The 26,539-nt window shown below is 39.6% G+C and overlaps 2 protein-coding genes and 1 long non-coding RNA gene across 4 annotated transcripts in view; 1 reads left to right on the top strand and 2 right to left on the bottom strand.

Annotated features, from left to right (window-relative positions):
- The window catches only part of LOC139975732 (uncharacterized), a 156,905-nt gene extending 147,192 nt beyond the window's left edge, over positions 1–9,713 (top strand). For both annotated transcript variants that reach the window (XR_011795870.1, XR_011795869.1), the window contains exon 3: positions 9,586–9,713. This is a non-coding gene — a long non-coding RNA (uncharacterized lncRNA). The remainder of the gene's footprint in view (positions 1–9,585) is intronic.
- LOC139975727 (ketosamine-3-kinase-like) lies at positions 4,062–12,686 on the bottom strand. The gene is made up of 6 exons (XM_071983840.1): positions 12,182–12,686; positions 11,000–11,187; positions 9,672–9,855; positions 7,802–7,997; positions 5,674–5,848; positions 4,062–4,618 (listed from the first exon to the last, which is right to left on the bottom strand). The coding sequence occupies exons 1-6, from the start codon at positions 12,323–12,325 to the stop codon at positions 4,555–4,557; spliced, it is 951 nt and encodes a 316-aa protein (XP_071839941.1). The 5' UTR covers positions 12,326–12,686; the 3' UTR covers positions 4,062–4,554.
- Positions 12,687–15,199: 2,513 nt separating this feature from the next.
- The window catches only part of LOC139976192 (uncharacterized), a 30,628-nt gene continuing 19,288 nt past the window's right edge, over positions 15,200–26,539 (bottom strand). The window contains exons 16-25 of the mRNA XM_071984701.1: positions 26,010–26,114; positions 23,798–23,946; positions 22,947–23,129; positions 21,806–22,160; positions 21,217–21,373; positions 19,835–20,017; positions 18,927–19,090; positions 18,172–18,426; positions 17,152–17,184; positions 15,200–16,694 (exon numbers count right to left, since the gene is read on the bottom strand). Of these exons, the coding sequence (XP_071840802.1) occupies positions 16,117–16,694; positions 17,152–17,184; positions 18,172–18,426; positions 18,927–19,090; positions 19,835–20,017; positions 21,217–21,373; positions 21,806–22,160; positions 22,947–23,129; positions 23,798–23,946; positions 26,010–26,114 (2,162 nt within the window). The 3' untranslated portion in view covers positions 15,200–16,116. The remainder of the gene's footprint in view (positions 16,695–17,151; positions 17,185–18,171; positions 18,427–18,926; positions 19,091–19,834; positions 20,018–21,216; positions 21,374–21,805; positions 22,161–22,946; positions 23,130–23,797; positions 23,947–26,009; positions 26,115–26,539) is intronic.

Below are 26,539 nucleotides of genomic sequence, written 5' to 3'. Positions count from 1 at the left end.
TAACGTCCAGTCACTTTAACTAATGGACCGATCGGCTGTTTAAAGGGTCATTTTCTCCAAAAATTAAAAGTGATATAGGAATACGACCTGGACTGATAGAAGTGTGTTTATTAAAATTACGTTTTGTGCCTTAAGTCATCTTTGAATGGAACCAAGAGGCAGCTTAGACAAATTTTCGTTTCTCTTTTCCAAATCTATCAAGTTGGGATGTGGTTACGGCTAATTATTCGAAGGGTTTTGTAAAGCGGACAACTTGAAGTATACGTGAGACTGAATATTTAATGTTTTGGCGTAAAATAGTATTTAGCCCCGCTTTAATGATAATATTGATTCGCTAGTTAGACTAATGGGTGTACGTGCACCCACTGGCGGATCCAGGGCCTTTGTTTGGGAGGGGCCAAAGTGGCATTTGGAAAATTTTCTATTGCTGAATGCCCTCAGATGCAATTTGGTGCGACAAAAGTGTACAATGGTGATGTTAATTTACTTCTAAAAAAATGTTTCCCAGGTGTATATATGTACTATATCAATACCGTGATAAAGATAAAGACGGTTTATTTGAAAAGATCGCACTGCGTTTATAGTAGGCGAGAAATGAAGCTAAAAAAGAGCCGTACATTCACGATGATGCATAAATGTAGGCATGAAAATATTCTTATCCCTGGCATTTGGTCGGGGGGGGGGATATGGTGTATTACATCCCCTCCACCCATTTTCATGGGGATATATCCCCCTCCCCCCCCCCCCCCGAGGATCGCCGCCCATGCATACATTTACATAGCTCCCAACTCTTGAGAAGGCAAATGCTGGTCCATGCCACGAATCGCCGTCCTGGGGGAGGGGTATAAGGGGAGGGGGTGTCCCCCTCCCCTTTTGATTTTTTTTGGGAATCCTGGTGATGCCTACATGTAACTTGAAAAGGTGGCACTTAGAAAGGCTTTTGTCACCCAAAATTTTCTGAGAAATATGCATTTTTTTGTGTTTAACATCAATAAATTGAATAGTAGGTGATAATTCATTCTTTCCCGTGGCATGAAAATGTTCGCTGCTCGCCCCAATGAAAAGAAATATAGGCTAATTTGAGGTTCAAATGATGCTGTAAAGGAGGTTTTATACCCTATTATGCTAAATGCTAAAGAAATGATGGTTGCTAAGTCAAAAATTGATGCAAATTTTTTATGTATACTTGACAATTACAATGCGGTTTTTTCGGACGCTTGTGCGGATCAGCGGGTTTGGGTGTTAGAATGCGGGTCTAATTTCCGCGAATTGCGGGTCAGTTGGGAGCTCTGCATTTAATTTTAAACCAGAAAACGAAAAGGTTTAGACTAGTCTACCACTGCTATTCCTCTCGATTTTTTTAATTTCCAATCATATGATTTAGCGGATGTTCGGAAACACTTTTTGGCTCACCTTTGGGGGGCCATGGCCCCCTTGGCCCCCCCCCCCCCCTTGGATCCGCCAGTGCGTGCACCTGATGGGAACTTTTGAAGGTTTCATGAGAAGGTTAAATGGGTTCAAAGTTCAAACCAATACGAAAGACAACGACAATCAACACGTTGGTATTTGCTCAAGGTAACGGCCCCTCTCCGCTCCTTTTTACCCCCCCCCCCCCCGAAACTGTAAACCAAAGATACATGTAAACCAGATATGATTGGTAAACTCGTTTTGCTTTGGTGTAGCGTTATGTACGATGTTATGTTGGACGGTTATGTATACGAAAAAGATATTACCTATAAGATATCCACTGTAAGTGACTATAGAATAAATGCTAAACAATAAACTGTATATATATAGCAATGTGAATGTCATTAAGTTATTTCGGTTCCCTATATTTGCCGTTACACAAATGTTCGCTGGTGTTTACCAAACGTTTTACAAATTCAAGATAAACTCCATTCAAATTATCTCCGAATTATCTGATAGAGGTTGAGAATTTTTAAAAGACATTTCAAGTAAACAAATATTTGTTTGTTAAGCAAACACTGATACGGTATATGATCGAATTGAACTTCGAAAGATCTGTTTGAGTTTGAGGATGAATCATTGTATCACGTGACAATGTCAAATGTAAGCAAGTACGTATTAAGAGGTGGGGGAGGGGAGGAGCCCTGTAATTATATCTTAAAGCTGCAATGGCTATCAGTCGCGGACCCAGGGGTGTGAGGCGTTCACCATCCCCCCCCCCCCGATTTCCCTTGGTTTTTTTCAACCCGAGAAATAATTCAAAGTAGTTATTCGCACAACCTAATGTTTTCACCTAATAATAGACCTTTATGTTAAATATGCGTCCAGAATACCTCATTCTACGTCTACGATTTTATTTTCTTCTGGAGAAGATACCCCCATCCGCATGGAAGTCGGCGTCAACAACCTCATGGCCCCAATCTCCCCCCCCCCCTTTCTTTTCAAATCCTGCATGGTTGTATCCTTATCGCTCCTCCATAACCTTTCAGCTTCCCGTGGTCATGCAGTGACCTGCTATGTATGTATATACAATCGCCTACTTCATTTTTCGGGTTATAACCTTTCATAAAATTCCATTTAGTCATCCAAACCAACTTTTTCAAGTAGTCCGGCCTATAAAAGCAATAAATTTAAAGAGAATCGTATAGTATATAGTCTTAGCAATGCTAACACATCACGCAAATCATTGACATACCGTATAATGCGTTGAGAAATTTGAAGAAAATCTGGAGTGTTGATAGTTAAACTGAAGAAAGGTTCAAGAGATGTGTGCCTCCTTAAGTTTCAGGTTTCCTTTCCGTACTTCGTTCCAGGCGCGTAGCCAGGTGGGCAAGGGGGCGACCGCCCCCCCCCCCCCCCTTGAGCATATTTGTTTTGTATGTTTTTATGATATCGCTGGTAATTTCAAAATAGAAAATGCTTAGATGCAACTTGCAAGGCCTGGGCAGTGACATTTCCAGCGATCTGGGAGGCATTTTCGGCCAAAACTTTCTTCTATGCTTCGCGCCAACTGATGGTGGCGCTACGCTTAGATAGTTTGAGGTATTTTGTTTTAAGTAATATCATTAAGATGGTTCAGTGAGGTCACTCGGGCTTCGTTAGCCTTTCTTTCTGTTACGTAATTTGATTTTCATTGTCTGGCTAATTCCTCGTTTTATAAGTAACACTAGTCCCGGATATCAAACGAATGTGCCTGCCGTACTGACTGACCTAAAAAGTGATAAGCATGTAAGCGAGGGCAATGTATGATAATAGGTGAAGGACGCGCATGCTTATTACTACAATTCTGCGTATATACTGGCTGCAGTGCGTTGTGCTGGTCGTAATCTTGTTCAAATTAAATGAAGTCCAGCATATTTAAACCACCGCAAAAATAGCAGTTATAGAAGATTGCCCATTTGGGGGGGGGGGGGGAGGGTTCTTGCGCCGAGTACCCTTCATCGCTCGTGGTGGCTACCACCATGAGAGGAAGAATGTATATCGTACACTCTAGCAGTAAGAATAAAGTAAGATTTAACATTGGTGATGGTCTTTACTCCCACGTCCTCGCGGGGGAAATGAATCATTCTGATTTATATGCCAATGTAGGTCAAAGTTTCTCACTGTTATATTTCTACCCGATTTTGCTGTTTTTGTGGAAAATTGTACAATATGATCACATGGTCAAAATTGCCTTACAACCATTCCCCCACCCAACCCGCCCCCTCCTTTCCTGTGAATTCTAAAAATAGCTCTGTACCAAGGGATGTCAGATCATGCAATATACCACAAAACTGCATCAGATATTAGGATGGGTTAATATCTATATTTTTTATATATTATATTATTTTTATATGTTATATCTCCAAAACAAGAAAGTAGAATATACAGAATAAAACTCAGTTTTCCTTCCTTTGAGATAAATCCACTTCCAGGTAACGTGGTTGGTATTCTTAAAGAAAACAGTATAATGGAATGACAGAGGAGAAATGAATCGGCGGGGGGGGGGGGGGGGGTGAGGGGCAGGATGAGGGAGCCAAGACTTCGAGAGGTAGTGGGCATTCAGTCTTTCGATTTGAGGAGACAAACCACAAAATTACATGAAAATTTCTGGCCAAATTGATCCGTACAATTAATTTCTTTGTGATTATGTATTTGAACGTACGTTTTCCTTCCAACAACAAGCATGTTTGAAAATTACCAATTCGGCACTTAAGAACAAAGAGTACTTTTGCCAATATTACAAAAAGGGTTCTTTTTATAAATTATCTTTATTACCTCCCCTCTTCCACAGCATCAGTGTGTTTTACATTCAGAAGGCTGAGGACTTTATTGGTTTCCTCCATTGTTCAGATTCAAATACCCTAACTTTAACAATACACTTTAAAATTGGAATTCTTCTGAGGATGTGGTGATTCCTTTGAAATGACATCTGAGGACTTCCTTTGTTCAAGTCGAGTGAACACACACACACTCCAGTAGCACTTTCGTATGGTCAAGTTTAATGGCAAGCCTTTGAGTCCAATCTTCTCATTTCGTGTTGTCTTTCTTATTTGTTTTTAAAGGCATCTCTTTCATATTTCTTGTAAATTCATCTTCCCAGTAGAATCACTTGATCAACTTTCTCATAATAGATAAAGAGGAGCTTCTGTAACCTGATCCAAAATGATTCCTGAAACAAGCATAAAGAAAATAAGATTTTGTCAAATACGAATATAAATCCATAGGAGGGGTGTAAGGGAGGAGGGGTGTAAGGGAGAAGGGGTGTTAGGGAGGAGGGGGTGAAAGGGAGGAGGGGTTGTAAGGAAGGAGGGGTGTAAGGAGGCGAGAAAAGTGGCATATTTAGAACCTCAATCCGAAGGAGGGGCGGGGTGGGTGTTTGGATTTTTGGAAACAAAATGTTGAGAACCGAGCACACCTTCAGATGTCCCGTGAAGTATGCATGGGGGATTGTGGGGGTGGTGTGGTTTTCAGGTTGTCCCAATTTGTCCTATTGTCTTAGTTCATCTTTGGTCTATCTCTCCTTTCTCTCACTTCCCAGTCTTAACACCTACTTCACTGTATGACTTATGATATATACAATAACACCTGATGAACCGCTGCAGTGTACTAACTTAAAACACATCTTCCTCCGTATTATTAGTCCATCGTAACATTAATTTGTACTGAATTCATGCACTGCTATGACTTACATTACAAACTCAAAATAATCAATGCATATCCCGCTGTGCACCTTATATCATCTCTTCCAGTACTGATAAGCATAGAATCAATTGTAATTAGAACAATATTGCAGTCCAAACAGTCCAAATTTCGGGGATTCTTTCAACAAGAATTATGGAAGAATTCCGAAAAGTCAGCTTGCGAACTGCCAATATGGCCCAAATATAATCTGATCTTAAAACAAAGCCCATCCATAGAAGTCTTTGTCTTCAAAAATTGTAAACTGCAGCGATCTGCGAGTTACAATCAACTTACACATGGACAAGATACCTATTCTAACTTTAAACATAAGCAACCAAAAACTGACTGTTAAGATAACATTCTGGGGGAAGGGATGGGGGAGGGGGAGAGGGGAGGGGAGGAGGAAGGGGAGGAGGAAGGGGGGAGGGGAGGGGGAGGGGGGAGGGAGAATGTAAAGAAATGATTCCATGAGTAGAAACATCAGACGCTCTGAACCGTCTACACATCTTTTAAAGAAACCTTTCAAGATTATTCATTACTCACCAATGATTTAAGTAATGAAATAACTGGTACAACTGTTGTCGCTCTTCAAAGCCAGCTGCCTTGGGGATGAGTTTGTGATACGAGGAGAAGAACGAACTGGAAAATCCTCCGAACATGGTAGTGATGCCAAACTCATATTCAGAGTGTCCGTAGAAACAGGTTGGATCAAATATCACTGCAATAAAAGGACAGATATCTGAAAAGTTTCTCAAATCAATGGAAAAGACCTAAGAAATTTATCGCTAAAGAATAGGCTTCAATCTGGTGACCTCTGGGTCACAAGCCCGGCACTCTATCGACCGATCTATCAAGCCCATAGTTAATGGTGATCCCAAAATAGCCATTTCTTGACTGAGGGGGTGGGGTGGGGGTCGCAAGCCACAGTACCTTGCATACAGTACCTTGTAACCAGGGATCTCACCCCCGGTTTGTTTGTTAAAACCCAGAAAGAGGCAGGGAAGGTACATCAAGAGAAATACAGCTTTTGGGTTTTTTCATGTAAATTACACATAAAGTATTAAATTGTATTTTGTATTTTTAGATCCTCCTGCAAGCAGGAACTCGCGAAGAAGCCTCATTGACTTATCAAAGCCGCAAGCTGACGGAAGTCAGTCTCTTAAATTCATATTTAACGTCTATGATTAAGAAATGTCAATTGTAAACAACTCTGTAACTGGACGACATACATTAATCTTGGAGTGACTCGAACTCGGGACCGTATGATTGAAAGGCACTGGCGTTAACCATTGAGCTACCACTCCTAGTATTATTTAAAATGTATTAAAATGTATTTAAAAGTATTAAAATGAATAATGGAAAACTGACTGGGAAATTACCAGCAATGGGAAAGAACAAAGAAATTTATGACTAGAACAGGATTCGAACCAGTGACTCTTGGGTCACAATCGCTGGGTTTAGAATTCGTCCATGATTCAATCTCTGGGTAGATCCAGGAAAGCTTATTTGCCTTTAGGAATAATGATCAAGTTTGGTATCAGTTTCTTTGGGATTCCGCTGTAGGAAAACCAGTGTCATAATCACACCGCTGCAGTAGTCCTGATCATGTGATATAACCAGAATGCAAATATGCATTGTGGTTTCGATGATGTAACATGAGCAGTTGATCATGTGATATAACTAGACTATAACAGAGAGAAGGATGAGTTCATGGACATAACTGTTGGCTTTTCATGCACATTGGCTGTGGTAGTACTGATCATGTGATATAACCAGAATGCACATATGCATTGTGGCTCCGATGATGTAACATGAGCAGTTGATCATGTGATATAACTAGACTATAACAGAGAGAAGGATGAGTTCATGGACATAACTGAACTTTGGCTTTTCATGAACATAGGCTCCGTCTTTGTGCAACTTTTCTTCAAAACAACCAGTTATGTTCACATTTGGAGTTCAAGGCATATATATTAAAAATTAGGTATTTAGAGGATGTAAATTATGTGTAAAAAATATGGCTTACTTTAACAGGTATTAACTTTTACTTCTTCAGTTAAAGTAGGGGTAGAGATAACATCAGAGGGGGCAATTATGAGCTTAGTAAAGGGGGTCTGTGGGTAACTATCCCCTACCCATCCTCAGCCATGTTTGTTGCACCACTTTGAAGAGCAAATGCCACAGATGATGTATATCCGTCAAGGATTGAATGAATTTAGAGTCTCATGGATGTAAATTTTTAAGATGTCAGAAGGGAACTTTGCATTACTCATAATAATAGCTAAATTATTATTTTTATTTTACCAAATTTATATAGCGCTCTTTTCATGCTTAAGCATGTTCAAGAGCGCTTTACAATGACAACAAAATGACAAAACCCTTAAAACATGAACATGAAGAATAAAATTGACACAGCTAAATCAACATGAAAGAATATTAAATGGAAAACTATTTCATTGCCATTTTGATATATATCCCATTATTTTATGTAACCTAGGCCTAGCACAGTCATGAGGTAGTAATTAGGTATAAAGAGAGTTGTCTTGCAACTTTAAAGCAGAGGCTCATGAAAACGGCTGAATGCTATCCCAAAATTGACACAAGAAGTTCATATCATGAAAGGACTAATTATAATAAAACCTCATATTGTAAAAGGGTGTTAATTAGTTACCTGGCTCTGTTTCTAGCTCTCCTACATTGCCACCCCAGAGATCACCATGAAGGAGGGCAGGAACGACCTCCACTCCTTCGAATAAATGCGGAATCTGTCTCTGGAGTTGAGGCCAAAGTTCACGTGCTTCTCTGTCACCGCATTTTTTCTCAACCATGTCCATTTGTTGTCCTAGCTTCTGATTAGTGTAAAAATTCTGAAAGCCAAAAAAGTTAAGAAATCCAAGTCTTCAGTTAAACCATTCATGCTACTACAGATCTGTACAAAGAATTCTGGACCTTTGTTATGCATATTCATCAAGTTAATAAGCAGCGGTGCAATTTGATTGGGTCATCTGGTCAGGAAATTCTGAAATAGACCAACCGTTATTCATCATTTTAAATCTTGAATGCATCTTCCTTGTGCATATAAGCAGCAAATCAAGGTGAAAGGTCACCTGGTGAAATCATGATATTTTTGTGTACCTTCTGCAATCCCAATACAATAATGCAATGCAACAAAATGCATGCCTTATGTAGTAAGCGCTGTATATATGTTGTCTGCTATGTTAGACAACATGCACTGTTCCTGTAAACACAGCAGTGACACATCCTAACAGGTCATTTTGTAATGAGCCAGCCATGCACCCCCCCCCCCCCGCCCCCATTTCTAGCTAACAGTTTTTCATTTGGTGGGAGATAGACCATTTTAATAGTGACAGTCATATATATATAAAGTGGACATGCAGTGGAGTTTGATTGTACTTTTATTATTTACTTCGCTCCTCGCTGACCTGTCTCATCACAACCTCAGGATTCTCACGTTCTATTGTGCCTAGAATGAACTGGTAACCTTTTAACACTGTGCGCCCTCTATGTCTGGACCCTTCTGGTCAATGCCCTCCCTTCTCATTCTACCACCCAAAGTGCGGAGACGTTTGTTTCGCTCAACACTAGTACATGTTATCCAAAAACTGTAAGTATTGGAATTTATGCAAAGGTGCATCGTGTCTAACCATGCATCCCTCCCATCATTAAAACTGCCATTAATACTGTTTATAACTGGGAAATATGAAAAAACCTGACAATGGTAATGAAAACTATATTTCAAACAGCAAACTAACCAACATATTGAAGCAGCATTTTAGGTTGCCATAGGTATCATACTATCTACTCACATAAATGAATGTTGCAGTTTTGCCCCACATTAATGTGTACTTGTGTCATAACACATTATGAGACTGAACTTCATATTGTCCACAATCCTTTCTTAATTTGTGATTATCGATCCACAGCTCTTTGTAACCTCAAGGTCTGTACTTAAGCTACCAAATCTGCCACTTTCATTGTGTTTAAATTTAAACACCAACTTCTATATAATTAAGATCCATTCAATGGATAAAAAATCACAAGATGGCATAATTATACAGAGTGGTAATTTGAGAAGTGAATCTTTCGGTCAAAAAAAAAAAAATTTTAGTTGCTGAATATAAATGAAGGCTGAAAAAAAGGGAAACAAAATTCAGCCAAAATTATATATTAAAATTATATATATTGTCCGTTTGAAATTAAAGAGAGTTCTTTTAGTTTCTCTTTACTTCATAAAATTACATAAATTCCTACCTATTTCATGACTGATAAACAAGTTTTATAAAACAAGAAATAAACAATTTTTCATCACTTTTTACATTAATTCCTAACTATTTCATGACTTCTAAACAATTATAAACCTCCCCAAAAATTCTCTTGTTCTTTTCAAAAATTTCTATGCTCTGAAATCGCCTTTTCCGTTCAATTTTTTTGAAGGATTTCCTGGCCAAAGGAACATCATCAAAGTCTACAAAACATTTTGGGAAAACATTTCAAGAAATTAAAATGGATCAAATTCTCACCACCCAACTGGAAGACCAGCTGTTATCCTGAGGTAAGTACCCACAACATGTTGTCACAGGAAACCCAAAGTCGGAAACAGCGCAATTTTCCTTTCTCGTTCCTGTATTGTCATCAAACTGACCTCCGACCCTTGATTCTTCTTTTTCTTCCTTTTGTTTAAGGCTGTTGTTATGTAAATGTAACCTGAAAATAAACATAACGTTTTAAAGCAAGTAGAGGAAAGTCTTGATAAATGAAAGAATGCTGGTATCCACTCTCATATATGACATGTATCTTAGATCCTCCTGCAAGCAGGAACTTGTGAAGCCATCATTGGCTTATCAATGCCGCAAGTTGACCAAAGTCAGTCCCTTAGATTCATATTTAATGTCCATGATTATGAATTGTAAATTGTCAACAAATCTGTAACTGGACAACATAATTAATCTTGGAGTGACTTGAACTCTGGACCTTATGATTGAAAGGCACCGGTGTAACCACTGAGCTAATACTCTTAACACTCTTCATAAGTCTGGTTTACTCATCTTAGACCAGTGTCCTTACGATACACGGATATAATTTGTTCATTGACTTCTTTGTAACGTCTGGAAATTTGTGACTTTAGTTATCATATAAAAAATACTGAAAGAAAAGTGGTTATGTATTTAAAAAAGTTATATAGGTTTTTGCATTTTATTAGAAATCTAGCATTTTGCTATGCATATTAAATTCAGGACTCCATGCACAATTTAGTTTTGGCTCTCAAATTTGATGATCACTTCCAGCTGTTGTTTAATACTAACAATATTTAATTCCACCGGTAACAACTACTGCACATAAAAGTTTGCAGCCAAATGTAGAATCAATAAGTCAAACACTGCCCTCAGTTAAGTCTGGATAACAACCCACCCCCTCCTCCTCACAAAGATCTTTTAAATGTCAGAAAGTACATCAGTTTGGATTATAAAATCCAATAGTACAATCAAGAAAAACAGAACAACTAATATAAAGGTGAAAGTTGTAGTTCACTGTAAATGAAACCATAGAACTAAACTTCCCATTAGGCTGTCCTTCACTTAGTAGAAGAGGTTTAATTATCTTGGCAGGGGGGATGATAAGTGGGTGGGTGTAGGGGAGGGCAGGAGAATTTTGATATCCTTCCGTAAATTGAACCCCATTTTAGCAGTTAAGATGGAATCGAACCAGTAATAAGTTTTGATTTATGTGCATAACTCTGACACTGTTGCACCTTTCCTCACCTATCACCCTCCCCTATGCTCGCCTCCCACCCCCATCCCCCTAACCAAACAAAAGACTGATATCTTGAGTCGGCCAAAGTAAGACCTACCTGGCCAGCTGCTCTCCAAGTTTGCCTGAATGGCTCCTCAAAGATTTCAGGTCCAAATGTTCCATGATAAAGACAGCACCAGATCCATCAGGATGAGAGCAAACTCTCAAAGGGTTTGGAACTCTGACAGTGTTTGTCTCTGTAAGGGCTTTAAGACTTGCTTCCTCACCATCAAACATCTGCCTTGCCTTTTATGAAACAGAGAATCAAACAGGTTAAGACAAATCCTCCTACACTCTGCACACACTTCACTGTGCTCAGTACTGTATCTTAAGAAGCTACAAAAAAAGGGGGGCGAAGGACTCCCAATTGTGAGCCTCACATTTTTGCCACTGCAGAGATGTTTATTTTCCTTTCTTTTTTGTATATATATTTTTTTCTCTTTTTTTGTTGGCTTCTTTAATACTTCTGGGCTGATATCAGTGGTGTATAGCTTTAAGCTCTAAGCACATGTACCTAGTACAAATTTGAGTTAAACTGCAAAGTGAAAAAGAAACACAACAAGATAATTATCAAGGCTTTCAATATACACTTATTTTTATCTCTAGTACTAGGATTTGTGCTCTGTAAAAATGACTACTGGGTGCATCTCCCAATCACAAACATTGTACTTTAGAATATAAGCTAACTGAACTGGTTTAACCTAGTTATCATGTCATGTTAGACATATCTCAAGCATTAAGCAGATTTTTGTAAATTTATGTTACAAAGAAAATTGCATGTTATCTATCAGAAATGCTAGGATGACAGAGAAAACATAGACACCAGGGCAAACTAATACTCAGACCAACTTTTGATAACGTAAGTTGTTATATATACTATGCTTAGTAAACCGGTGAGTGTTTGACTTATCCTGAAAGGTAACTCTAAGGTTAAATCCAAGTTAAGGGGTAAAGAATGTATCAGTAAGCTAAATTAGCAAAATGGTCCCATTCATTTAAAGGCCGGCCATCAACAGGTCCGACTAGAAAATAGGAGGTGATAGGAGTGTGGGTTCAATGCACTTCAAACATTTTATGTGGCTTATCTTTATACCACAAGTTTAATTCTGCTCCCTCCACTATCTACGAGTCAATGCATTGCAAACAACCCCCCAACCTGACTGGGCTACATTTAGCATGCAGGTTATTGCGTTGGAAGTCAAAATATTAGTAAACATAACTTAATAATAACAGCACTTACCTCAGTGTTTGTATTACTTTTGACAAATACTCTACCATAATTGTCCGTCTCGTAACTACAGCCATCACTGATACAACCCCCACCAGCACTTCCGATCTTCTTCACATATTGGCAACCAAGACTGTTCTTCAGGAAAGTCTCCATTTCATGTACCTCGGCCACATATAACCTAAGTACTGTACTAGATAAAGCTGTTATTCGACCTAGCCCATATCAATGATAGTTGATACAGCGTATGTAGGCTGCTAGCCTAGCCTTACAACAGTTAGGTTAGACTTGGCCTATATGTCTACAATTAAGCTTGTTCAGCGAGAAGCAAAACGAGCTAGCTTCGCTACAATTTCATTAAACACAGTGCAAAAACTAATGCTAGGCATGAGATCACAATGAACTCAATCCAATGAAATAAAAACGTGTTGTTAACTTGTTCGGGCTAATGATGAATGTTATGATGTTGTTGTTGATACTGACCGTGATCGAAGTCACGGGGGAATTTCCCTATAACATGAAGTTAGCATGCACATGTATCCCTCGATTTAGTCGCAGATTCACTCCTAACACCTAGGGGTGCACGTAACATAAACTACCACTGTCGTTATTACATGCTGTAAATATTATTGTCTGCTTACGAATCTTTTCAAACCATAGTATTTCGGAATATTCGGAATGTCGGCATAGGCGTAGGAGGCGGGGGGGGGGGGGGGGGGGCTGCAGCCCCCAACCATATTTTTTGGTGAAAATTCGGGCAATATTCTGAGAATTTTTCGGGCACCTACTGGAAGAAGAATAAGTTGCAGTGTGTTTTTCATTTTTTGGGGGGTGAAACTTCGGCAATATGCTGAGAATTTTTCGGGCATCTATTGAAAGAATAATAATTTGCAATGGTTTTCAAATTTTTGGGTGAAACTTCGGGCAATATATATGCTGAAAATTTTTTCGGGCACCTACTGAAAGAATAATAATAATTTGCAGTGTGTTTTTCAAGTTTTTTGGTGAAAATTTGGGCAATATGCTGAGAATTTTTCGGGCACCTACCAGTGGCGGAGCGTCCATACAGTCAGAGGGGGCGGATGACCCCCTGACGGACTCAAATGGTGACTGCTGGCGCCCTTTTCAGCTTTTCACCACGTTTTTACTTATTCGCGATTATTGACTTTTTTATTGCGCTCTCAAATACCTATTGACATTTGTCACATTTTGTTGGTGCAATTTTCTGACAAATGGCGATGACACCTATGTATTCTTCGTTTATCTGCAAATAAGCAAGGCCTGGAAAGGGTCATTTCCGGCGATCTAGGGAGTATCTTTACTCAAAAAAAATTCTGTACGCTCCGCGCCAACCTGTGGTGGCGTTCCGCTTAGATAGTGTCTCTCCCCCCTGACCAATACCCCTAGCTCCGCCACTGGCACCTACTGAATTATTTTTCGGGCAAGTCGTTACAGCCCCCCCCCCCCCCCCTTAAATCAAATGAGTCTCCTACGCCTATGAATGTCGGTGAGACAAAACCATTTTGTACCTCAAAGATATTTATAGGAAAGAGTTAAAAGATAAGTTCAGACTCAGTCATATCTTGTCATATCTTACCATATTGTTTTGATCTTAATTGTGCGGGTTGTCTATTTATCTCACTATAGGCAATCTGTACAAGATCAAAACAATATCAGACCAGTCCACTACTGTCTACTGACGCATAAAATTATCTGATCAATATTGGACGGCAATTACATTCCAAAATACTCCCTACCTTCCCCTCCCTCTCAAACCCGCCTCTCAGCTGTAAGTGACGTCACGTTCACTTTGCTTCCATACTGCGAACTTGGTTGGAAAACATACTCACTAGAACAATGTCCAGATACCCAGTGTACTAACGAAATCCACCCATAGGCCCTATGTGTTGAAACAATCATGCACGGGATTCCAAATCTATAAGCATTTTGCAAGTTCAGAACGCATAAAAATGGTTGCAATTTGTCCTATTTTGGCGGTTCTATTCTCCTCTGTCAAAATATCTGCAGATCAGGACCACTTCTGCTATAGAGATGCGTGGTTGTCTGTGACAATATTCCACGTAGTTTCTATGGTAAATATTAAAACAATGATTTATTCAGTGTAAAGGTGTAATACTTCTGTAAATCATGCATGCATGACATGCGTTTATCTAGAAAAAAATCAAAAATATTTCGGTAAGAACATTTCAACTTAGTTTTGTGTTGAACTGTAAATTGTCCATGCTATGGAGAACACAAAGACCTTTATTCTCAATTGCTATTATAATGATGTCATCACTAAGTTTTCTCTCGTAGGAATGCAATTACAAAACATTTTCCACATTCACAAAATATGTAGGCCTATCTCCACAATGTCAAATGCTGTTAGGCTGTGATTTTGACATATTTTAAGATGCAGAAATAATCCAACCATTGTGTTAAATAGTGACCTTAGGTCACAGGAAAACAAGGGTTCCCTTGGTACCCTGGCCGATTGCAATATTTTATATACTAACTAATTCTCTGTATATGCATAAAATTTGCGCGAAATTTACAGCCAACCAAACGCACAATTTGCTGTGTATTCACGAATGTTTTCCCCGATGAAGATTATTCCGACTTTAAACTTGGTACATTTTACAGTTGTGACGGTAAAATATCTGCAGCTAGTCCATACAAAAACACTTCGATTAGCCTCATATCACCTCTATGTATATTTTCACCATGTATAACCTATACTGTAGCTATTGATAGACAGGCGCAAAATATGTTATTTTGAAGCCAGAGAAAGAAGAGGTTGCTCTGTGAAATGTTTCACCTTAATGAGGAACATCAACGAATGCCACTTTCAAAAAGAATTAATAAGGGTGGGTTTGTATCTGTGTGTTGGGGGAGGAAAGGGGGGTGTTGGAGAGTCAGCGTCCAGGAACCCATCACACCTCTTAATGGCGAAACTCTCTTCAATATCTTTCTAATTTGTGCAAGCAAGCACTTAGTTGTGATAGAAATAAGAATAACAAATTATCAATGTTGTCACTTTTTAAAACTTTATTAAAACACATCAAATCTTTTCGAAAACAGGGGTAAAAATTGTTCCTAAATGTTCTTTCTTTGGGATACAAATTTTTTGTAGCCAATATACAAAAGTTAATCTGCAAAAGTTAATATAAATTTGCGACACTTAGCTCAAATAAGGTAGGAAATAGTTTATGTTAGATGTTTAATCAGGGTTTCGGCTTTCTTTTGCGTTTCCACCTGAATAAAAGTCATCGGTATATATTGGCCCAGATTTAAGATTTGCTAAAAACTTGACTGTTTTTCAACACAAAAACAATACAAACAAACATTCCTGTTGTTGCTTTCTGCATCTGTAAAGTACTTCCAGACATTGATGCCTTTAAATAAGACAATTAAATGATTCAATGAAGAAACATAACTTTCTGGTTTGTCGTAGTAAAGGGCTTGATGATGTTAGAACAAGTGTGACCATTATTTCATATTCTAGCATATTTGGAGCCAATTCTGATAACCTTTACCCCTAATGCAACCTGTTAATGTAATAGAAATGTCTGGACGAATGTAATCTCTTCATGACCGAATTGTTCAGATTTCTCTGAGTGGAAATATCCTGGAACAATCCTTTATTGATAATTACTTGCAATTGTTTTAGGGAGAATGGCTACATTTCATAACCAATGGGTTTTAAGGGTGTAAAGTTCTTCTAAAGGTATGGGAAGTAAAAATGGAAAGATCATAGATTAATTTTATCCTGCCAAACTAATACATCAAAACAGAATTTAAAATGATTAAGGTCATTATATCCTTGAATCCCTGGGGCAGCATTTTCATTTACAGTATCGTGCTAAAATATTACTTTCATCCTATATACTAAATACTCAGTATTATTATAACTAACGTTGCAATAGTTGCAAACACCCTCTATTCTGCTATTCATGTCGTGTTAAAGACACGTGACTACCACCAGCGGAATTCACACTCCTAGGGGTAACGTTATTCATCTCTACCCCCGGCATGCTTCCATTCACCGCAGGATCGGTACTATGGAAGGGTAACCCCGATGTTACAGCACTCATATAATCTGAGTAACCGCCGCCTTGGCTCTTCGCATCGTCCTTTCCAGCATAGAGGTCTTGCTTAACCAGGTTCCCCGAGGGCGCAACCAGTGTCACCGAGGGCGGTGGTGGTTGCGAACTCGAGCTGAGACCCGCATACGGGTTAGCCATCATTGAATACGAGGGAGGTGGAGGTAATGGTGCCCCATATGGTGGGGCAGCGGACGGGTAGTATCCTGGTTGGGCCCCCGAAGCAATTTGTACCGTGTGTGTTGGTTGTACGTGTTGCATCTGAATGGGCTGAGGCTGGGGCTGAGGCTGGGCAACCCGGGGGTTCGCTGGCGCCTTCTTTGTATGCGTCATGGTGAAGATGACGACTACAATAAGGACGATGAGAACCACAATGAGGACGAAAAAGACCAGGATACCCACTATCACCCAGATGATAACCTCTGTAAAGAGAAATCAAACAAATTCATAAAACTAAATAATGAAGTAATTGGAAGATTCAGGTATATATAGCTTTATTTGTTGCTAAATAAATCGTTATAAACTCTACTAGTTTAATAGTAAAACAAGTATAGTAACCACAGATAATTGCTATCAGTCAAAATAGCCAAAATTAATAGCCTAAATTTACCAAAGAGTTAAACGTTGGCTCTATAGACTATGTTCACCCGTTTTTTTTATTTTTTTTTATAGCATGGCCTCTCTCAAAAACTGAAAAGAGAGGCATTTTACCATGCTGAAAGATTGCTTCGTCCAGTATCTTCTTGTTCACTTCCCCTTCCGCCATCTTCCCCTTCCACCCACTCCTCTACTAAACCCCGACCCTCCGCCAACTCCCCCCCCCCACCCGCCCCTTGCACTCACAAATATACATAATGAATAATTTGCAGGATGACTTACGAACGATACCGTCCACAAGATCGCTGATATCATCTGAAGGAAGAAAAATAGAAAAGTGATTTGATTATTTGCTAATTGACATCTCATACTTCTGTCCTCCCCCATATCATGCTTCAAAGCACACGTATATATTTACAGTATGAACAATCCCTAACCTTCTATCTGATAGGAATATGGTACTCATACTGCTCATACTGACAATACGAGTGCTTTAAAGCGGGAACTGAACAGTACAGTATGGAACAAAGAATTGTTCCAAACTGCAGTGTTATTGGAGCCTCTACGAACGTCTTGCCATTTACGGGGGTTTTGACGAAATCCTTCACTCTTTTACTCCTTCGCATCCCACCTAACCACCGCCATCTTTTCCGTCCCCATGCTCACTTCCCTTTCTCACTTGCCTTGTCTCCCTCGCCTTATACCCTTATCAGCTATGCATTTAATAATTTCGTCATTTGCATTTTATGTAAATGTATTAAAGTGTTGAAAGGCTCACAAGGGTCGTTTGCAGGTAACTGTATACGTTTAAACCTTGCGTTTATGTTCATGTTGTAAGACCTATACTGTCCATCAGCTTCGCTCGATGTTTCTGTACGATCAATCTAGTTGAGGGGTACAGAGGGGTGCAGGGTCTGCCAAGGGGGAGAGCAATGGAAGGTATCCAGGGGTAAAATCCCCCCTCCCGAAATCTGTAGAATTTTCAGATATCTCTTGTTTTCTCGTAACAAATTGGATATCATAATAAGGAAGAGGCTCACACCTGCTTTATTCATCATCTTCCTCAGCACATTAATGGGAGGTATACAACGCCCCTCCCCCTCCCCTCTCCTTTCTTCGACACCCCTAGGTCAACTTCTTTATAGTCATTTAAGCCTAAGCTATAGGTGAACAGGTATGTTGTGTGCATATATTGAATTAGTAAACCGTACATAGCTCAATAGAGCATATTTTGAGTGGCAAACTTTTTCTTTTTAATCGACTGTTTTCATATACGTATAAACTTAAGGAATTCATGCTTACAGTCCTCTGCCCCATAGTCATAGGACGCCTCGGTGGTTGGTATAGGTATCCCTGCCACACTGAATGTGGTCAAGTGGTTGGACTCGCAGGTAATCTCGGTAGATGATTCGCTGCTGACGGTCATGCCATCGGTAGACCACTCACCCAAGGCATCGTCCCAGTATACACAACTAGGGGTAACCGACTGGACGTTGCGGGTAATTGGAAAACCGATAACGATGGGACTCGTTAGATCGGATACGTTTAATTGCTGACCTGGGAGTATAGAATTAAGAGTTTTTAATTAATTAATCATCATCATCATCGTCATTATTATTATTATTATTATATTTAGAGAAAATTTAAATGCAAGGTTTAGTGACGTCTTATACTCTGAAGTAAATGTCTGATATTAATTGACATCTTCTTAACCCGTAACGCGTTTCATTATTTTTGTATCGCCAAAAGTTTCATTGTAAATATGGAAAAGCCATCGAGAATATTAACTTTTTCTGATTTTGTTTTGGGTACGTGATTATAACTTCCGTGCAAAATGCTGACGGGGCGCGACGAATATGCTAAAACTGAATAATATCGGTTATTAATTACGTGTTGAGATTCCCGAAATGGTTATGTATAATGTTGCAGCGTGAATCATGAGGATATTTGCCTGTCATTATACTAATTTGATAACTATCATTTAAAAGTAAAATTTAAAAGAATCTTTAGTGAAATTCTGGGTGTAAATGCGAATGAATGTGGAAAGACCTCCATACCTGTATCGGGATTGGCTATTTCAATGGTGATGACGTCACACATACGATAAGTACTAATGTCACTACTATCCGTTGAAAAATAATCGTAGTTCGAATCGTAATGGGTAAACGTGAGACTGACGCCCGAGCAAGTATCCGAACCGCAACTCCAAGACGCTCCATATCTGACGGTGTAAAATAATCGGTATACCGTTAATGAAAATGACAATGGAAACCCTGATGAAGTCAAATTTACTTATAGTTTATAGATGGTAAATGTAATGTTTTACCTAAGGCGCTTTGGGCCTAATATCATAGTTTATTACTCTAACAAAGCTCTCCTTTTCAATACCCATACTCCTGACCCATGCCCCACTCCACCTTCACCCCACCCTAACCCCAACCTCTGCTTGACCCCCCCCCCCCCTCCCTTCAGTAGTTATAATAAGCCATTGACTGTGTTGGACTCCTCAGTGGACGTGTACATAACTTCATTTGTATTGTTTGATATTCCCAGTTTAGTAGTACGGAAATCAATCGAAAAATATAAACGCTTCTCCACCGGACCCAGGAGTAAGACAGTCTGTCATAAATCCCCCACCCCCCACCCCCCGCCCCACCCCCACACAAACAGACACGCCCAAATCTAAGCAGATCCATTATCAAAATCTAAAACATATTTTAATGCTAAGAAGATGACAAGGTTGATAAATTCTACATGAAAGTAACTCTGCGACAATATAGTGTCTCTTATTTTGTAAATTAAAAAGACGTCACACCTCTGTACACAAAATATCATCTATATTGATAAGTTTTCTGCATTTCTGCTCTATCCATTAGTTTAACTACAATGGCCCTTTAAATACCACATTATTTTCTCAGTTGCAATTAATTACGTATTCTTACATGACCGCTCCTCATATACTTACAAAGAAGAGAGTTCACTCCCGAAGTCAACAGAGATGATGTCACCAGTTGATTTAGAACCAAATGAACCACTTAAGATAGTCTTCTGTACAGTCGTTACTTTATCGGCGTTGTTTATCTCAATTGGGGGCGCACCAACGGATAAATCGGAGGTCATGGACTCTGCAACGGCCATTTGTACGATCCTGTTTGGAAAGAAAATGATCATTCTTGAACCTTCATAATTATGTTCAATTTGGTCAACTGTCTCCCAAAAAGTCACAATCGGTGTTTTTAAACCACCTCAACTAACTACATCTCACCGGTCTTACCTTTATTCTCATTATCTGTCTTGATTTGGGGATACCCACGAGAAATCCCTTTTCAATGGAACATTCTAATCCACCAAGAATTATCTCTAAGCAACACAGTAATTATACTACTATTGTTTGGAGGATGTAAAACGCAAACAGTGTTTTGATTGTATTTGTGACAACAACGCTAGTTTATTTTGTTTGTGTCATGTGACTGATATTGTCCCTTGCGAAGATATACCCATATGTTCGATTTGTTTGTTGTTGGGTCTTTTTGCAAGGGTTGGGTGGGGTGGGTTGGGTGGGGTGGGGTGGGGGGAGATTCAGTAGATCTATATCATTTCAATCAAATGCATTGGTCCACCTTTCAAGTTAAACTGCTTGGCGATCCCCTCAAACTTTACACTCACTCTATCCTTACTGTCACGAGCAATATATATTCTATCTTTGATGGCGTTAGGATTTCAACAAATATGTATTTAGACTGCGAAATATAATCTACGAAAATACGCTCCTTTGCACACAAAAAAAGAAAAAAAAGGTATCAATATATATATAAGTAATAGTGTATGTACGAATACCATGCATAATACTTTCATAGCAGATTAATTTAAATTACATATCCTACTTTTCTAATACGAATCTGGGCAGAGGTAGTTATTGCCCTTAATTGGAAAGGATATAGACATCCTGTTTATTGGTATAGCATTGAACCTATTTGTGCGCGAAGGCATAGCCAAGTAACATTCTGTTTATAGGCAGTACCAAATAGCATCAAATAAAAAATAACATATTTAGGCAGAACGATATAGTCTATAAATAGCCTATTTAGGCGAGAAGAATATAACGTACTTATAGTGTATAGGTATAGGCGAAACGAAACAGAGGGTGTTACTGCGCCACACTTACAGTCTAACAAATTTTCCCAGCGATAAATTTGTTATGATAGTTACTACAGTCTAGATAGGAAACTCAACCAGCCAACTGATTTTATAACTATTTTCGGTAATGAACGTTCATTTGCTAGAAAGACATATTTTAGATTGATTCATGGTCACTCTGCGACTATACCCTCCCTGCATGGTTCTCACCTTGTTTGGTCAAGGATGTTGGCATTGTAGAGAGTATCAAGGTTATAGGCAATGTCAGAACATTTCCCTAGGAGGATGGTAGCGGCAGAAGTACTGATGGCTGTTCCTTCATCCAGATAAACGTTAATGACGTCATCCAAGTAACCCAAGAAAATGCCTTTTAAAATTAAAATAAAAGAATAAAGTTAATAATTATGTCCGACATATCCAAACTAGTGATGTCTTTGTAGTATTCCGTATGCACTGAACCTCTTAAGTCATTCAAAAATGTAAATTCAAATAGCTTATATAGGTTAACACAGGTCGTAAATACTTCTAAATAGTATTCGGAGCTCATGCATGTTTTTTAGCCTATATAGTTTCTGCTTTTCTTCGTCAAGGAACGCCCCTTCCACTCCTACCCCCCACCCCCCCCCCCCACCACCCCTCCAGCATGTCTATCGGCCTGTGTCTCCCTCTGTTATCGAATTTGGGAGCGGTGACGGAAAGGGTTCACTCCGGGTCGCAAAGAAGGCGCCCGGTCCTGACGATCCATGAAACAGTAGTTAACCACTGGACCACTGGCTCAGTATATGATCACGTGACTTACTTTGATCTTCTAGGTTCATATCGTCGGTACTGATGCTTTCGATTTGGTCAATCAGTGCCGAGACACTGCTTGAATCCAGTACACTGTTTGCGATCGTCAGTTGTACCAATTCGAGCTGTTCCGTAACCACGTCGCTGGTCGTTTCGGCTGCTCTGCGTCGCCTCGATGACTCATCGGAACCAGCATCCGGTAACATATTCCTATTGGTCAGAGCACCCAGTGTGTCGCCGGCATATTTCTTGGCATCCACGTTGTTCGCTTTGAAGTCGCTTATCTCTGCTTCGGAAAATGACGACTTTTCGGTGACTGTTGCTGTGACGTCATACTCAGTGCACATGTCGTTCCTATCGCACACCTATTTATAGATGGATTAAGACAAGATAATACGCTTTAAGCAATAAGACTAAGTCATTACAAGTTTCAAATCTTTAATCTCGAAATAAAGGAGGTATATTATTATATGAGTGATGATACCTTGCAATGAAAAGATATTACCTTCCCCTCCCCCCCCCCCCAACCCTTTTTTCTTTATTATATTCGACAGACCGCTCTTATTGGCCAGTGCTGCCATGTGACATGTATATTATTCTAATACTATGCGTACATCAACCTGTTACAGCTATGACTATGTATCATAACCGAAGAACTATAAAAACGCCAAAATGTTCCTCTTTTTAGTGAGTTGTATGATTACACACACGTTTTTAAAGGCAATCATAAGTAATGTCCCAAATATGCTAAGAAGTCAGATAATCTTCACTCCTGCTCAAATTCCAAGAGTCATTTAACCCTCACTCTCAAAGTATAGGTTTCTATATGAGTGTATATTTGTATATGTTTACACGCTCATCAAAGGCTATAGGATAAAGACTGGAGAATCAGAGCCTCGAGGTAACTACCTATATCTAGAAAACTTACTTACTTTACTGCGATATAAGTTTGTGCCAATATACCGATGGATTATAATGTGTCACATGTGTATATAACTAAATCGGTGGTATACCATGCAGTGACATGCATTTACTAGTTGGTCTATAGGTTGGACACGTGGATCGGCGTCGAACGCTCCCTGCTTTTATTTTCTCAGCAACTTTAACCCCCCCCCCCCCCCAAAAAAAATGTTAGAAGAAAATATACGAACATTCATGAGATAAGTTCTTGTATCACTACTATCCAGTTTCGGTTTTCCGATTCCGTTGATACTCGGTTCCGATTTCTTTTCGGTAACCGCCTCGTACGATCCGTCCGATTTCTCAACAAATAGTTGGAAGCTGAGAGGGTAGGCATCTGCTGACGTCACGCAGTTTTCCATGAGAAAGACGACCTTACGGCAAGAAGATAAAAAAGTGGCAATTTGTGCTTTATATGAAAACAAAATTGTTATTGTTCTACTACTGTCTGTTAAGGGTGCACATTCATAGTATTATACCGACATCAATAAATCATTTTCTAAAATGTATAAAATGTTACCTCGTACACTGAAATCTTCGCGCTCTCCCTTCGGTTTGACCTCCTCCCCTCCCCTCCCGTCACCCCCACCCCCCTCCCTCTCAGAGGTTGAGCACGTGACAAATTAAAGAATAATCAATCACATAAAAAGGGTCAATCTGAAGACCAAATGTTTCAGCGCTTTCTGAACGTTGGTCCATCTCCCTGTATTCTCTACTATTATATTTTAATTTAAATTTTAATTGTATTGTAAACGTTCAAAGAAATCTATGGCTAGAACGAGATTCGATCCAGTGACCTCTAGATTACAAGCTCGGCGCTCTAAACCTAGTGAGCTATATATCCAGCCCTCATTTGGTGGTGATTCCTATATACCCATTTCTTTGCTGTAGGCACCAGTCAGAAGCCACAGATATACCTTACATATACCATGAAACAATGGATCACACCACAGCTAGTGTTTTAAGTTTTAGTTACTTTATTTCTGTTTTCTTTGATTCCGACACGGAATCATTTCGGCAAACGGTACATCCATGCCCTTACCTCGTCTAATTCTTCATGATCGGGGACCGTAAAATCACACGAAGTCGGCCCGGACCTGACGGTTAAATAAGCCTTCGCTGTACTGTTTTGACCATCAGTTGTTGCCACGGTGACGGTGATGGCATATTCAGTACCTCTACTAACAACCCCTAAAGAGAAAAGATTAAAGAAATGTATATCCTTTCAATGCACTATAACAGGGTTTCCCAAACTTTATCCCCCACGAACCCCCTGTGGATGTCAGAGTTGTCCACGGACCCTCGACTTTTCGAGGCACGACCTGAGTCATTACTATACTATAATACGCATAACAGTGCTTCGTAAAAGATCAAGTTCATAGTGTAATATTGTAGGGTTGTCGATAGGTACGACTTTTGTACATTACTAAATTATATGATATATCAGATTTTAGTTCAACAACAAGTATACTCTAGTTTTGACTTTCAGAAACGTCACACGAACCCCCTGGGATGGACTCACGCACCCCCTGCAGGTTCATGCACCCCAGTTAGGACACCCTTGCACTATAGAGTTATACAAAAATGTAACATGGTCTAAAGACGACTCGCTTAGTACATTTGGCGAAATACCGCGTAGATATTTTACAGGGGCGTATCCAGGGGGGCGCAACAGGCGCGCGCCCCCCTATTGGCCGTCACCAAAAAAAAAAAAGTTTAGCAAAAAAAAAAAAAAAAATTGATGACGACCTTTATGTGAGATGTCGGTGATCGCTCAACCCCCCCCCCCCCCCCTCTCCCGTATGCTTTATTTTTTGTTTGCCAAAAAAGGTTCTGGCGAAGTTCGGCGGCATAATAGTTTTAGAAACATAGATGGTAATTGTGTTTGTATTATCACTATAAACACTAAATGACATGCCAGCCATACTAAAGTGTGCATTTTGTGTCCATATTTACTGGAAATGTTGCTTATTATTAAGGTCGAAAACTGGATCACATATGGCCATGGGCGGCGATCCTGGGTGGAGGGGGGATATATCCCCCCATGAAAATGGGTGGAGGGGATGTAATGCACCATACTCCCCCCCCCCCACCAAATGCCAGGGATAAGAATATTTTCATGCCTACATTTATGCATCTTCGTTAATGTACGGCTCTTTTTTAGCTTCATTTCTCGCCTACCATAAAAGCAGTGCGATCTTTTCAAATAAAGCGTCTTTATAAAGCAAAAATATTTGACTGTAGGCTTCATTGGCCCTATAACAACAAAATGTATTATTGCGCCCACGGTATTGATATAGTACATATATGCACCCGCATAGTATTCATATAGGCCCTATAGTAGGCCTACACACGTACATGTTCCCTCGAACAGCTGAGAATCTCATGTAACCAGGGTAATGCTTAATACACGTTTCACCTGGATGCCATAGCAATCGGTACCTAGGAATGTAACTATGTGTTATTGTGTATTGCATGTGTATAGGCCTATAATAGCCTGCATGAGGCCATTTTCTTCATCGAATAATATAACAGAGCTCTCGAACATTCTAACGTTGCGCCTGAAACAAGATTGACAGGGGCAATTTTCCCAAAATAACACCCGAAATTAAAAAAAGAAGTATTTTGGATCCTGATTATGAGATATTTCGGACATGACATCCCTATTTTAAAGTTGGGTATATGCCGCTTGGAAACCTCGGGAAGTGCCGTTTCCGGCCATCTAGAGGGTTTGTTAATCCCAAAATTTTCTTGTACGCTTCGCGCCAACCTATGGTGGCGCTACGCTTAGATAGTCAACAAGGTCATATCCCCCCCCCCCCCACTCGGAAGTACGGATCGCCGCCCATGCATGACACCATTTTGCATTTCAGCCCTTCTTTGAAAGCAAAAATTGTACACCCCCTCCCCTTAGACCCATCCCCCAGGACGGCGATCATTCATGCCTGGCGCCCCCCCCCTATTGGAAAATCCTGGATACGCCCCTGTTTTATCGGGCGATATTATTGTAAAACTACCGCAGTTCAACATACGTTTTCCTGTCTCTTAAATGCACTCCCTCCCCTCCTTATACTGCTTCGTTAGAAAAGGATTGTGCATGTTTTATGTCACTGCAGGCGATGTCCCATTGCCTGTGAGATTAATGTATACACAACAAGATTTGGAGGGGAGGGGTGGGGAGGGGAGGGGAGGGAGTAAGGGTTAAAGGGGAGGATCGCTTGAGTTCAGCAGAAAGTTTTACTTATTATGCTTACCCTTTTGAATTCCGACTAAAGCTAGCGTTGATCCAGAGAAGATGGAGTAAGATAGAGGCGAGAACAGCATATTTGATTCGTCGTCAAAATCAATATAACCGTAGCCTGCGAGAAAATCAAAACAAAGAAATACAACTATAAAATAACCGTATTCTATTTCCCTACCCGTGTAGTATATTTAAATTCCGTGATTGTGTCCTATAGTTGTGTACAAATCTATATCTATGTTTACTTCAAGAAGAAATAGATCATATTGAAGACAATGTTTCCCTGTACCTGTAGTGTACGTTATTTGAACATAAAGACCATTCATGCCGTGATGGTTACTTTAACAACATGAACTATTTAACCCAATCAAAGAAAGATGTGTTGTAGGGTTATTAAAACACCCTGGTCCCATAGTTTTGTTCTGCTTGCCTTTTCATAATAGGTCTAAAGTTGTTTGAAAAAGATAAAGAATGATGTTTGGTCAGGGAGGGAATCGAACCAGTCAACCCAGACTTACAAAAACACTGGACGGTCCGAATTAT

Source organism: Apostichopus japonicus, chromosome 11 (assembly GCF_037975245.1).
Source record: "Apostichopus japonicus isolate 1M-3 chromosome 11, ASM3797524v1, whole genome shotgun sequence".
NCBI lineage: Eukaryota > Metazoa > Echinodermata > Holothuroidea > Aspidochirotida > Stichopodidae > Apostichopus > Apostichopus japonicus.
Note: the sequence above shows the minus strand (reverse complement) of the source record. Positions and strands in the feature narration are given on the sequence as shown.

Coding starts and splice junctions, on each gene's coding strand:
- LOC139975727 (XM_071983840.1), bottom strand. CDS start 12,325: ATGGAGACTTTCCTGAAGAACAGTCTTGGTTGCCAATATGTGAAGAAG. Junction 7,998..9,671: donor GCTGGTCTTCCAGTTGGGTG/GTGAGAATTTGA, acceptor TTTGGCTTTCAG/AATTTTTACACTAATCAGAA. Junction 4,619..5,673: donor TTTCATTACTTAAATCATTG/GTGAGTAATGAA, acceptor TGCTTGTTTCAG/GAATCATTTTGGATCAGGTT.